At 45.1% G+C, this 15250-nt stretch overlaps 1 protein-coding gene across 3 annotated transcripts in view; it reads right to left on the reverse strand.

Annotated features, from left to right (window-relative positions):
* ECT2L (epithelial cell transforming 2 like) overlaps window positions 1-15250 on the reverse strand; it is a 133295-nt gene that overhangs the window by 17891 nt on the left and 100154 nt on the right. For 2 of the 3 annotated variants that reach the window (XM_077289245.1, XM_077289243.1), the window contains 4 exons: window positions 10683-10830; window positions 10184-10257; window positions 8560-8716; window positions 8175-8240 (listed from right to left, as the gene is read on the reverse strand). In XM_077289245.1, the coding sequence (XP_077145360.1) occupies window positions 8175-8240; window positions 8560-8716; window positions 10184-10257; window positions 10683-10830 (445 nt within the window). The remainder of the gene's footprint in view (window positions 1-8174; window positions 8241-8559; window positions 8717-10183; window positions 10258-10682; window positions 10831-15250) is intronic. The other variant, XM_077289244.1, reaches the window with a different exon arrangement.

The following is a 15250-nucleotide window of genomic DNA, read 5'->3' on the forward strand; positions in this document are numbered from 1 at the left end:
TACAATGGGAATATGAACACGGGACTATTGGATGGAGGATATGTATGATGGGAATATGGGCACGGGACTATGGGTGGAGGATGTGAAATGGGTATGTGGGCACCGGACTATGGGATGGAGGATGTGTATGATGGGTATATGGGCATGGGACTATAGGATGGAGGATGTGTATGATGTGTATATGGGCACGGGACTATGAGATGGAGGAAAAATGATAATTACTTACGAGTAATTTGATTTTCCAGATCCATGACAGCACCGGTACATGAGAGATGGTCCCGCCCCCAAGAACAGGAAACCTGCATAGGAGATAAAAGATGGGGGCGGCACCTCTCTCCTCAGTTTGTTTTACAGAGAATGTAAGGTAACCGCTACGTTAGTTTTAGGCATATACACATTATTTTAAACTCTAAAGATTATTTATCTATTGTTATGTTAAGTGGTTATTACCCCATCTTTTTTTTTTTTTTTTTGTGAATCACACAACTATCACCAAGATAGGGCGGGAACTAGAGCGGTGCTGTCATGGAACTGGAAAATCAAATTACCCGTAAGTAATTATCATTTTTTCCCTTCCCCATGACAGCACCGGTACATGAGAGGAAGAAATAGAAAGAACCTCTAGGGTGTGACAACGGCAGATAGTACTTTTCTACCAAAGGCAAGATCTGATAGCCCCAGATTTAATCTATAATGGCGGAAGAACGTAGAGGGTGAAGACCATACTGCTGCATTACAGATTTGCTCTATCGACGCATTTGCCCTCTCTGCCCAAGATGTGGAAATAGCCCTAGTAGAGTGGGCCGTAACACCAGGTGGAGGGACCTGCCCCACAGAGGAATAGGAAAGTGATATAGCCATACGGAGCCACCGTGCAATGGTTGATTTTGTGGCCTTTTTTCCCCTGTTTGCCCCCTGAAAGGAGACAAAAAGGGCTGAAGACTGTCGCCATGGTTTTGTCACTTCTATATATTGAAGTAGGCAACGTCTGACGTCCAAGCAATGGAAGGTTTCTTCTCCCTGGGATTTTGGATTGGCACAAAATGAGGGCAAGACTATCTCCTGGTCCCTGTGGAATTTCGAGTTGACCTTTGGTAAGAAGGCCGGATCAGATTTTATAATTACCCTATCCTCCAGAAATGTAGTATAAGGAGGGTCTATAGATATAGCCTGAAGCTCACTAATGCGTCTGGCTGAGGTAAGGGCAATTAGGAGAACCGTTTTTAAAGTTAGCGCTTTTTCCGATATGGAGGAAAGAGGCTCAAAGGGAGAGGAGGTCAAGGCATTTAACACTAAATTTAAATCCCAGGGAGCGACCTTTGGACGAGGTTTGAATGGTCTGGCTGTAAAGGAGGCCCGAATGAACCTACACACCCAGGGGTGATCAGCAAATTTTTGGTCAAACAAGGCGCTAAGCGCCGAGACTTGCACCTTTAGAGTGCTGGTAGATAATCCCCTCTCCAGCCCCTTTTGGAGAAACTCTAGGATCTCTGATATAGGGACTTTCTGAACGGTATCTGTAATCCCTCGGCCTGAGAATTCTAAAAATTTTCCCCATACCTTTTGGTATTTATCAGTTGTGACTTTCTTTCTACTGGACAGTAGAGTAGTAACAAATGGATCCGAGAACCCCTTTGCTAGCAGAAGTCCCCTCTCAAGTTCCAAGCAGTGAGGTGTAGGCTGTGAACCTGAGGATGTGTCACCGGACCCTGGTGCAGAAGGTTTGGAACCTCTGGAAGTATCCATGGATCCGAGACGGACATACGTCTGAGCCAAGTGAACCAAGCTCTCTTTGGCCAGAAGGGTGCAATTAAGATTATGCGTGATTTCTCTTCTCGGATCTTCTTCAGGACTGTAGGGATTAATGGGATTGGGGGAAACGCATAGTCTAGTTGGAATTTCCATTGGTGCAGTAACGCATCTACCCCTTCCGGGTTCTCTTTCGGGTTTAGAGAGTAGAATCTTTCTACTTTTCGATTCTGTCTTGTGGAAAAAAGATCCACTTGAGGAAGCCCCCAGATGGCACAGATTTCTCCAAATATCCTTTGATTTAGCAACCACTCGCCCTGGTGCAGGACGTGACGACTCAGAAAATCTGCGACAAAGTTGTCCGACCCCTTTAAGTGTGTACTTGTAAGAGACAACAGGTGGTTTTCGGCCCAAAGAAATAGTCTTCTTGCTTCTTCCATTAGGGGACTTGATCTGGTTCCTCCCTGTCGATTTATATACGACACCGTTGTGCTGTTGTCGGACAACACTACCAGATGTTTTCCTTTGAGATCCTCTTCCGTTTGAAGAATTGCTTGCCTTACCGCTGTTAATTCCTTCAGGTTTGAGGAGGCTAATTGCATCTGTGGATCCCATAGACCCTGTAGGATCCGATCTGATAGGTGTGCTCCCCAACCTAACGGGCTCGCATCCGTGGTCAGTACCACCGGATTCTGGATTGACCACGGGACCCCTTTTTTTAGATTTCCGGAATCTAGCCACCAGCTTAGAGAGTCCCGAACATGTTGTGACAATACGATTTTTCGATTTAGGTTGTAGGGTGTTTTTGTTTGTTCTGACAGGATCTGCCACTGTAGGTCCCTTGAATGAAGTTGCGCCCATTGGACTGCTGGGATTGTTGCAGTTAGCATACCTAGGAGGGACATGGCTTCCCTCACCGAGACATATTGGGCCCCCTGTATTTGTCTTACTCGTTGTCTTATGGCCTCGACTTTTCTGTCTGGAAGGATACAGACTTGTCTGATCGAATTTAATTGAATCCCCAGGAACTCCTGTATCTGGACCGGAATCAATCTTGATTTTTTTAAGTTTATTATCCACCCTAGTTTGGTTAGCAGCTCTCGTACTGTCGTAACTGATTTTATGCAATCTTCTTGATTGTCTGCTATCAGGAGGAAATCGTCTAAATAGGGCACTAGTAGAATGTTTTCTCTCCTTACGAAAGATGCTACTTCCGAAATTATTTTTGTAAAGATACGAGGAGCCACAGACACCCCGAAGGGGAGACATTGGTATTGTAGATGGGTGTAGACCTGCCCCAGCTGCACAACCAACCTCAGGAATTGTTGATGCTCTCTGCTGATTGGCACATGATAATAGGCATCGGTAAGGTCTATCACTGCCAAGTAACATCATGGATACAGCAGTTTTACCGCCGTTCTCAGAGTCTCCATTTTGAATTTTTCCACTCGGATGAATTTGTTTAATTCTTTTAGGTTGAAAATTGTTCTTAAAGACCCATCCAGTTTTGGAGTGAGGAAAAGGGTGCTGTAAAATCCCCTCCCTATTTCCTGTGGAGGTACTCTTACCCGGACTTTTTTGTCTAAAAGAAGACGAACTTCTTTTTCGAGAACTAACTGGTTCTTTTTGGCCACACGAGTAACTTTTATTCGGTGAGGAGGCAGGGAGATGAAATTTAACCGTAGGCCGTCTGATAACAAGTTGATTATCCATTGAGACGGCTGTAAGGTTACCCACTGATGGACAAAAAACCGTAACCTTCCTCCCACCTGGAATATGGCGTTATTGTTTGGGATCTGGTTTTGGAGGTTTATTGAAAAGAAACCCTCTTTCTCTTTTCTCACCCCAGGGTTTCCCCCGTGTGGTTCTATCCGTTGGGCGGCCCCGGCCTCTACTCGATCCTCGAAAGGACCGACGATTGTCATACCAACGTCGTTTAAAGAAGGGAGGCGGAGGGAAGTGTTTTTTCTTGTCCGCCGCTTTTTCTAAAATTTCATCTAAAGCCCTGCCGAATAAATATTGCCCCTCACAGGGTACAGCACAGAGCTTCACTTTTGATTGAAAATCAGCATTCCAGTTTTTCAACCATAACGCCCTTCTTCCTGAATTAGAGAGGGCACTAGCCCGGGCAGCAAACCGAACAGAATCAATGGCAGCGTCCGCCAGGAATCCTGCTGCATTTTGAAGTTGAGGGATGACTTCTAGAAGTCTGTCTCTTGGACACTTGTTTTTTTATTTGGTCGCTTAGTTCCTCTAGCCATTTAACCATGGCACGGGCAGTGCAAGTAGCCGCTACTCCAGGCTTGAACACCCAAGTTGAGGCTTCCCAGGCTGATTTTAGAAAGGCATCCGCCTTTTTATCTAGGGGGTCTTTTAGGGCCCCCATATCCTCGAAGGGAAGTGCTATACCCCTGGAGGTACTTGCGATAGCTGCGTCCAACTTAGGCGCCTTTTCCCATTTCTCGCAAACTTCCTCACTAAAGGGATATTTACGTTTTAAGGCCTGGGGAACTGAAATCCTTTTGTTCGTTTTTTTCCATTCTTTTTTGATAAGATTTAATATGTTATCGTGAAATGGGAAAACTTTCTGTTTTTTATCTTCTAAATTACTAAACATAGAGTCCTGAATCGTTTGTTTCTCTTTTGGCGTCTCAACCCCCAGGGTGGACCTGACCAGTTTTAGCAACTTCCCCATGTCTTCTGATAACATATATGGCCGGCCACACTCTTCATCTGAAGAGTCCAGGTCCGAACCCTCCTCGGGCGGAAGCTCCCCCAGTTCACCCTCGGATTCTACATCAGATATTTGGGCAGGCGCAGAGGGCGGGTTTACGGAGCTCTGCAATCCATGATGTTTTAACTGCTCCTTTACAGTGCTGTGCACTTCGTTTCTCACAATATCCTTTATACTCTGAAGCAATGATGATGACTCTTCAGATACAGTTTTTTCTATGCATGAGCAGCACATACGCTTCTCATATGCTTTGGGAAGGCTTCTATCACAGAGCGCACACACTTTATGCTTCTGTTTAGAGGTAACTTTCTTTCCCTGTATATACATACATAAAACACAGTGTTACTGACATGTTTTTTTTTGCCTTACAAAGGCACTCACCCACCGGACCATTAGTACCACGACAGGCTGTGGGTTTTCTGCTGGGATCGCCGATTCCATCGGATCTGCCATCTTACAGGAGACCGTTACCGGTGCCTGCTTGCCGCCTTGTAGATTAAATATGGCCGGGCAGGAAGCGGTGTGTGCGCCCCTGAACTTCCTCCCCCCCGGGGAGTGTCAGCACACCGTTCCTTCAACTTTCAGCGCCACTTCCGGTTCCAAACCGGAAGTACCTCCATTCACTCGGCGCCAGCGTCGTGATGGGCACCCTTTCACTTTCTCCCCCAGCCCAGCCTCCGGCCAGGAGCGGACGCTGGGGAGTCCGCAGTGGGGAAGGACGCATCTGCAGCCAGGTATGAAGGCGACGTGCGCACACCGCCGCCGCTGCTCCCACCGCGGACCTCGGTCAGAGACCGGCTTAGCAAGGGAGACCTCTCCCCATGCAGCACCGCAGGTTCCCCGCAAGAACAGGAAACCAAACTGAGGAGAGAGGTGCCACCCCCATCTTTTATCTCCTATGCAGGTTTCCTGTTCTTGGGGGCGGGACCATCTCTCATGTACCGGTGCTGTCATGGGGAAGGGAAAATGTATGATGAGTATATGAGCACGGGACTATGGGATGGAGGATAATCATTATAATTTGTTATAACTATCCACAGTTAGTTACTATGCACAGGCAACGCCGAGCTCTTCAGCTAGTATAATATAAACATGGATTTCTCTGGAATAAGACATCAGATCACAGATATCAAGATATCACTTTATTCAGATTTGTATGACCTGCATGCCCATTTAGATGGCTTAGGAGGGTTGATCCTACTGACAGTTTCCCTTTAACAGAGGATCAGATTCCTGATCTGTTGGAATCTCATTTTTATGTCTCATCCATAGTGAATGATAAGCTAATTCAGTTACCGTATATACTCGAGTATAAGCCGAGATTTTCAGCCCATTTTTTTAGACTGAAAGTGCCCCTCTTGGCTTATACTTTAGTCATTGTCCCTGGGGGGTCGGCAGGGGAGGGGGAGCGGCAGCTGTGACATACTCACTTGCTCCTGGCGTGGTCCCTGCATCTCCGATGGTCTCCGGGTGTGGCAGCCCTTCCATCTTTGAGCGGTCACATGGTACCGCTCATTACAGTAATGAATATAGACGCGACTCCACTCCCATAGGGGTGGAGCCGCATATTCATTACTATAATGAGCGGTACCGGTGACCGCTCAACGCTGGAAGAGGTGCCGGGCCCGGAGTCCATCAGGGAAGCTGCCAGGGACCGTGATGGGAGCAGATGAGTATAATGGGGAGGGGGAGCCTGGAGATATTCACCTCTCCTCGTTCCACCGCCGGGCGCCATCTTCCGCGTCATCTGCCTGTGATGCTCAGGTCAGAGGGCGCGATGATGTGGTTAGTGCGCGCCCTCTGCCTGAACGTCAGTGCAAAGGACGGGTAAGACACAGCAGCGCCCGGTGGTGGAACGGGGAAAGGTGACTATAGCAAGTGCCGGCCATAATCAGCATTTGTGGAACATTATATGGCGCAAATGTGTCTATGGAGCATCTTATGGGGCCATAATCAGAATTTGTGGAGCATTATATGGGGCAAATGTCTGTATCGAGCATCTTATGGGGTCATAATCAACATTTGTGCAGCATTATATGGGGCATATTTTAATATGGAGCATCTTATGGGGCCCATCATGAATTGTATGGAGCATTATATGGGGCTCCTGATTCAATATGGATATTCAAAAACACTTAACCTACTGATGTCTCAATTAATTTAACTTTTATTGGTATCTATTTTTATTTTTGACATTTACCAGTAGCTGCTGTATTTTCCACCCTAGGCTTATACTCGAGTCAATAAGTTTTCCCAGTTTTTTGTGGCAAAATTAGGGGGGTCGGCTTATATTCAAGTATATACGGTATATATCATCCATCAAACAGCTTTTAACTCTTCGGATTATACACAATATGAGTAGATTGACAGATACTCTCTGCCCAAAGTGTGGCACTCCATAAGCAGATTTCTGGCATCTGATTTGGGACTGTAGTCTATTCAATCTTTCTGGAGGGAATTATCTTCTGATCATAGAGATGCTGATCTAATTGTTATGCCTTTTTTTGGTATTTTGGATGAAAAAATGTATCCTCACTATGTTCAAACTTTTGTAAATTATTTATAGCAAGGAAGACAATAGCCATACAATAGATGGACACACATCCACCTACAAAATCCACATGACTGAACACAATGAATGTTATAGTGGCATTGGTATATTAACTCTTTGTATATAAACATAAGCAATGCACAGCTAATTTTGATAAAGTCTAGGGTTCTCCGTTAATATCTTACTTCCCCCAGGTTATATCTGGTATTATAAGAGATACTTTAGGAATTCTTTGTTAACTATTCTTTTCTATGCAAGAAACTTTAATTGGCTTGTCTCAAGACAGCGACCACTGACTACAACGGTCATCAGACTCACCTGTTCTCGCTGATCGCAGGGAAACCAGGCAACAATGACAGTTGTAGTTAGCGCTAGACACAGACGGCGGCTGCTGATTAGAACGGTCATCAGACTCGCCTTGTCTCACTGATCGCAGGGAAACCAGGTGACAATGATGAGTAGGATAGCACCCAGCACCTGGGAACAGCGCAAACTGTACCGCTTTTTCCCAGGTGCCGGAACGTGTCACACTGATGACACATAGATGTCATCAGATGTCATCCGTGTGTAATCCGTGTACACATGTGTGAGATGTTTTGCGGCCCGTGATGCTGGTAAAGAATGGACATGTCAGCCTGTTTTGTCCATAACACACAGTCTGTTGAAACACACTGACATGTGCACAGACTCATTTACTTGAATCGGTCCAAATGTGTAATTGTCTCCTATATGGGTGGAAACTGTCACCACACGTGCCGAAGACACTGACGTTTGAAGGAGGCCTTCGAAAATTAAGCCTCACCATGCTATCACACAACATAATGCTGTCTACCATATCCGATATAATATTATGGTATTTTCATTCTTTTATCGTTGGGCACTTGTGCGGACACGCATGTGTAATATTCATATATCAATGTCATGTATTTATGTGATATTGTGGAAATCTACAAATTGTTGCTCCTGATGTATTTCATTTTATTTACGCAAAATTATTTTGTATTGCTAATTACTCTTTAAAAAAAACAGTAAGCCTTAAAAACATTTTAAAAAATTGCTCTGTGCCTATAAAGATTTACATTGCAGACAAGTCGAATCGGACAGTGATTGGGAAGGAATGGTTGCTCTGCTGCTACTTACTGGGCATCCCTGAATCATCTTCTGTAGGTTGGTCAGCTCTGTGTCCTTCTCCAGACTTGCCTTCAGCTAATAAAAAAAAAATCAGGAGAAGTCCAGAAGGAGCGGCCAGATCGCGGCTACAAACTACAGCAGCAATTATGTGCCGGTCGCTGTATTTATTAGTAAACGATCACCACATCGCACCCCTTGATTGCTGCTGGAGTTTGCGGCCACATTGTGCCTGCACCGGGCCGTGACCTGGCCGCTCCATCTGGTCTTATCCTCAATGTTAATATGAAATACAAAAATTAGATTGACAAACCCCTTATAGCAATGTAATATAAAGGTAGACAATCTAAGAACTATCTGTTGTCATGTCTTTTCATAGTAACATACTCATGCCGACCTGTCCGATGTAATCCTTGTATTGCTTCAGCTGCAGTATCGCAGCATTTAGGTCCTTACGATCTGAATGTTCTGGAGGAGTATGTAGGCGCAGAGAGTACAAGAGAGTCACATATTCTTCAAAGCGAGTGGACGGAAAAAGAAGCAGCTCCTGTAAACTAAGAATGGAGAAGTTATCGGAAGAGACATTTATGATCTGATGTTATGTAAAGGAAATGTATTGTCTGTAATATTTGCAATTTTTAAAACCAGGTTTTTCCAAATTGTTTATTTTTTGGGTGGTAGATTATTGTATTATTTTCTGATCATGTGGCAGCCCTATTGCTTGAGCTGTACTATTGATTTATGAAATAAAAATTAAAATGACAGTTACACTTTACATTTTCACCTTATATGGGCAGAAATTAAAGGGGCGGTGCTGACTTATTATATGGCAACCAGTCCTAAGAATAGGTCATCAATATTAGATGTCTTCAGATCCTTTCCCTGGGCCGTGACCATTGACAAGAACTGCAGCCCAGCTCATATTGTAGTAGGAATAGGAATATTGACTAGGAGCTGAGCTGCCATTCTCTGCACTGGCCACTATTTACTTCTCGCCGCTACCAGAGCTTAAAACTGCCAATTACTGGTGGTGCCGAGATTCACACCCTCAGTAATGTGATACCGATGACCTACACCCAAGATAGGTCATAAATATCATACTACCTTATTTACTTTTAAAAACTGCATTGAAAATGTTCCAAATATGAAACTTGTCTTCTCATTCTGTAAGAACGTGGGTGTGTTCAGTAAATTACTCTATGTCTGGATCCAAACAGCACAATGCATTGTTTGTCACCAATTATTGAAGCGTCTACACATAGACACTAGTGGTGAGAGAACGTGCTGGGATAAGGTGTTATCCGGCAATGTCCGGGTGCTAACCGAGAGTCTTTGGCGTGCTCGAATAATATGTTCACGTCCGGCTGTTAGACGGCAGCAACACATACAGGGACTTCCTGTTTGTTATCCAATTTCCGCATGGGTTGCAGCTGTATAACAGCCACGAGACATGCAGGCGCCGGAACTCGAACATATTATTTGAGCACACCTAAGTTACTCAGCCCACAAGCATGTTCAGATAACACCTTATCCGTGCATATTCGCTCATCACTAATAGACACTTTTTAAAAAAAAAAAAATTTAAACTTGTGCCATGCTCTGGGCTATGTATTACTTCTGCTAGTTTCTACCTAGACTTCTCTGGGGATCTAAATGTGACACGGTGTAGGAAAATACGTGCTGTAAACTTAGGCTACACAATGTAAAGATGTGCCAAACAGCATGAACCTCTATGACAAAATTTAGACATATTAAGACTGCTTATGTTTTCAGCCATAAATAGGAAAGTATTGATACATTTGCCCCTGTGTGTGTAGTCAGTGAATAGCATAAAAGACTTAGATTCAGAACAGGTCATTATTATGTATGCACTCACATTCTGTAAGCCTGAAAATAGGTCACATTTCAGGGAGGTGAAAAATTTGCACTGTGTCCAATTTACTTCTAACCTAACCCCTGGCACTCAAAATCACGGATAAATAGTATATAATACAGTGCCTATTTTCCCAGTATTTACTGACCTTATCATTTGTGTTAAGACTGTTTGATCATGTCTTTTTAAGAAAGCTCTGAATGTTGGCATGGCTTCTCTGCACTACAATGAAGGAAAAATCATTAGTTTTACTTACAGGTCCATTCCTATACAACATATGGGTCGATACTTGTGAGGGTCCTCCATCAAGACTTATGGATGTCAATAACAGGGGTCCCTCATTAGGAACAGACTCTATGAGTCATAGTACACTACTGCTACCAAGTAGTGACTCTCAAGGAATGGCAATAGAACTGGCAATGGGCACCCTTACCTTTGCCACCTTATCTTTTGGGTGCTGGTGCGGTTGCACATGTTGTACCAATAGTACGTCCACTCTACCATATCACATTACATTTCCTCTGCAGCAAGTATGAACTGTCTGTGGCAAGCCATAACTATTCCAGGTAGAATCTACAGTATGTCATGATCAGTGGGTATGATATTAAACAGGCTGTCTATGGAGAAAGATCCGTAGAAAAGTTTACCTTGTCAATAGTTTTAAGAATTACTGTGTAGTTGTTGAAAAAATTAGTGTATGTCTTGAGCCGTGATGAAAACTTGATAAACACATCACCCAAGCATTGTGCGGGCCCCCATTCCTGGAGTCGTTCCGTCAGCTCACGTAACAGCTGCCTAAATGAAAACACAGTATTGTGGTAAGGTTTTATATTAGATGCCACAAAATCATGTTTTTACAGGGAATGTAAATGGATCAGTATTCATCAAACTGTAGTCTTTATTAAAAAAATAAAATCCTACCAATGTGTATCTACAGCTGTTGTGCAGATCTATATTCTTCACGTCTAAGCTGTAATACGGATGTATCATTATGGTCATCTGAATTTGGCCTTACTCTGTGGCATCTTCCCACTCGTCCACTGTAGATATCCAGCAGCTGGATGGGAGAAACACCTGACTCCAGTATCGGACTACGTACAGGTTTTTGTAGTGGTTTTTTTTTCCAGAACATCTAACTATAGAACACTTTAGGAGGTACATATTCAATACGGTAGGACATTAATTTTGTAATCAATAAGTTTGGTTTTCTTTGTATTTTTGATACATTTGATCAATAAAAACAGGACTTCAAATGATTCCACGTCGCTGAGGATCTACTAATGAACTATTTACAATGTTGGAATCAGCTTTCCCATCTAATGTGTGTGGGCTCCTTTAGACTCAGTGGGGACATTATACTAAACTGGATCCAAGTAGGAGGACATTATACTGTGAGGAACACAGAGGTGAAATAGACAAAAGGAGACATAGAAAGATTGTGGTGAGCTTTCTAACAAGTCTTTTACGTCACTTCACAGCTGATTCACATTGAGACAGCTCAGCACTGCTGTACAATATCCTCCATGCTGCTGGATAGCAGAGATCACAACAGCTAGTCTCCTCCCCAGAGTTCCCAGTGAATTGAAAATTAAACGGGATCTGTATGATGGATCAACCATCCTAAACCATCTACATGGGCACACAGGTCATAGAAAGTGGAATAAAATGATACCTTGATATCTGAGATGTCTTATTTCAGAGATATTCATGTTTTCTTAATATGCAAATGAGGTGTAAAGATCTATCAGCCGGACATTGATCTGCATGAGAATCTGCCTCCAGAGTTTATGCTAAATGAAAGGGGCGCTACCAGTGTGAGACATGTAGTGACTGACAACCTGCTCTATAATCTCACTACACATCAAATCTGTCACCACCACGAAGACTGGCTGCAGTGGTTATGCGGTCTAAGCTCCAGGAAAATAAACAAAGATCAGGCAGAAACAACCTGTGCATTAGTGCTGGAATGTCAATAACTGCCGATACACCTTTTAACAATGGCAGTTACGGGGCCTTATTTCTCAGTCCCACTTTTTAAAGGCGCTTAGAAATAAGTAAATAGCGCCCCCAAGCGTCAGAATTTCTGGGGTAGCTGGGACCCTGGAAAACTTGATCAGGACAAATTTTTTCGGTCCCTGATCACGTGATCGCTGTCACACGTTGAAAAAAAAGTGATGTCCTATTTAAAAATAATTTCTCTCTTTTCTGACATAAGCTAATTTGTCAGAGGAGAGATAAATTATGTCCCCAGGCCCCCCACAGTACCTTAGTACCGGATCCGCCATCCCCGACCCTCAGGGGTGGATTAAGGGTAGCCAGGTCCCTGGGCTGTTCAGACACTGTGGGGCCCACCGGTCACGTGACGGGGGTCACGTGATACCTGAACCAGATTATTCCAGAAAAATGGTCGGACCCTACTCTACTGTAACCTATTAAATATTTGTTAAAATATGCAATACAATTTAGGTATATTTTGACCAATATCACATACAAGGAACAAATACCACCGCACCATGTCAAGACCACATATTACCACCAAATAGTGACTGAATACTACAATACTGATCAGTAATAAGAAAAAAGAACACAATACTATCACCATAAGTGCCAGTATTCACAGGAGATCTGTACTTAGTATGCAGTGTCTGTGTAGAGGTAATACAGCGATCACTGGTGACATTATATACAGGAGCTCTGTATATAGTATACAGTGTATAGTGTCAGTGTATAGGTAACACTGACTCACACCAGTGACGTCTCTAGGTGAAGTCCTTCATCTTTCATCCAGCACAGACCGCCATCACTTCATCCAGCCAGGACTTGTCTCTGCAGGAAATAACACAGTTATCTTGAGCTCCGCTTGCAGAACACATTACTTAATTTTTCCCAACTTCTACATTACACCACATGAAGAAAAAGAGGCGACATAGTGTCACTCTACACAGTAACAGGACCACCCCCCCATTTAAAACAATGTCCTCAAAAAATAAAATAAATACATCACTGCAGTAATAATGTCCCTTAATTAGCCCCTATGTCCAGCATTGCCCCCAGACAGTGTGTTCAACAATCTGCCCCAGTATGTCCAGCATATTGCCCCAGAGTGTCCAGCATATTGCCCCCAGACAGTGTGTCCAGCATATTACCCCCAGTGTGTCCAGCATATTACCCCCAGTGTGTCCAGCATATTACCCCCAGTGTGTCCAGCATTGCCCCAGTGTCTCCAGCATTGCCCCAGTGTCTCCAGCAATTATCTGCCCCAGTGTGTCCTCCAGCATTGCCCCAGTGTCTCCAGCATTGCCCCCAGTGTCTCCAGAATTGCCCCAGTGTCTCCAGCATTGCCCCAGTGTCTCCAGCAATCATCTGCCCCAGTGTCCTCCAGCATTGCCCCAGTGTCTCCAGCAATCATCTGCCCCAGTGTCCTCCAGCATAGCCCCCAGTGTCTCCAGCATTCTGCCCCAGTTTCTCCAGCAATCTGCCCCAGTGTCTCCAGCATTGCCCCCAGTGTCTCCAGCAATCTGCCCCTGTGTCTCCAGCATTGCCCCAGTGTCTCCAGAATTGCCCCAGTGTCTCCAGCATTGCCCCAGTGTCTCCAGCAATCATCTGCCCCAGTGTCCTCCAGCATTGCCCCCAGTGTCTCCAGCATTGCCCCCAGTGTCCAGCAATCTGCCCCAGTGTCTCCAGCATTGCCCCAGTGTCTCCAGCATTGCCCCAGTGTCTCCAGCAATCATCTGCCCCAGTGTGTCCTCCAGAATTGCCCCCAGTGTCTCCAGCATTGCCCCAGTCTCTCCAGCATTGCCCCAGTCTCTCCAGCATTGCCCCCAGTGTCTCCAGCATTGCCCCCAGTGTCTCCAGCATTGCCCCCAGTGTCTCCAGCATTTCCCGTGTGTCCAGCAATCTGCCCCAGTATCTCCAGCATTGCCCCAGTGTCTCCAGCATTGCCCCAGTGTGTCCAGCAATCTGCCCCAGTGTCTCCAGCATTGCCCCAGTGTGTCCAGCAATCTGCCCCAGTGTCTCCAGCAATCTGCCCCAGTGTCTCCAGCAATCTGCCCCAGTGTGTTCAGCATATTGCCCCGAGTTCTCCTCACCTGACCTGGGCGCTCCAGCGGCGAGCTCCCTCCAGCAGCGCACACTCGCCGGCAACTGACAATGACATCAGACGCCGGTGACGTGTGAGCTGCGCCTGTGGCCGACTTCAGCTGCCAGCCTCCAATTGGCTGGCGGCTGTTGTTAACTATTGACGTGCGGGCGCGCGCCCGCACGTCAATAGGAAACCGCCGCAGCGCCGGTATGGGCCCGGTGAGCAGATGAGACGGGGCCCGACGCGGGCCCCCTCTCTCTGCCCACCGGGCCCATAAATGATACGCCAGTCAGGGCATGGGCAGTAATGCCCTGATGGCGGCGGGCAATCTGTGTGGTATCCCAGGGCCCCCCCACACCACTGGGCCCTGGGCTACCGCCCAGATTGACCCTCTTATAATCCGCCCCTGCCGACCCTGTTCCTCTTGTTCCTGAAGAAAAATTTTTCTTTTTTTCTTTGCTTTACATTATCTATGGCAGAGGTGGGTATCCCCAGGCCTGCGGGCAGTTTATGACCGTCAATGACCTTTTATCTGGCCCCCAGGCAGATTCCCAGGGACTGTAGTACTTGGGCCGGAAGCTGTAGTTTGACAGCCGCCGGCCCATTAATTTCTTGTTGCTCTGTGAACGCTGAGTCATGTGCAATGAAAGATTAGGTCCTGACACTAGTGTTAGCGTCAAGATGTATTTTCTGGCCAGAGTTAGCAAGTAATTGGTACGACCCCCGAAGGATGGTATAAATATCCAAATGGCCCATGGCAGAAAAAAAGATTCCCCACCCCTGCATTAGGGTTAGGCTCAAGCTCTAGGGATAGGGTTTCTTCAAAAGTAAAAAAATATATATATTATATATATTATACACATAACATTGTAGGTTATAGTTAATTTAGTGGAGAAAGGTTTAACTTGGTAGACCTAGGTCTTTTTCAACCTTTGAAACTGTGTAACCATAAAAAAATAATACAAATTACTACTGTTGCATTAGGTCTACTAGTGTTAGATTAGGGTTTTTTTTGTTAGGCATTCGAATAAAATAAAATAATGGCCTGCATGTTTACCCCAGAACAGGTGTAGACTCTCCTTTGCTCTGGCAGTTCTGGAGTGAAACTGAATCTGCTTCTGAAGCAGAACAGTT

This window comes from Ranitomeya variabilis, chromosome 2 (assembly GCF_051348905.1).
Source record: "Ranitomeya variabilis isolate aRanVar5 chromosome 2, aRanVar5.hap1, whole genome shotgun sequence".
NCBI lineage: Eukaryota > Metazoa > Chordata > Amphibia > Anura > Dendrobatidae > Ranitomeya > Ranitomeya variabilis.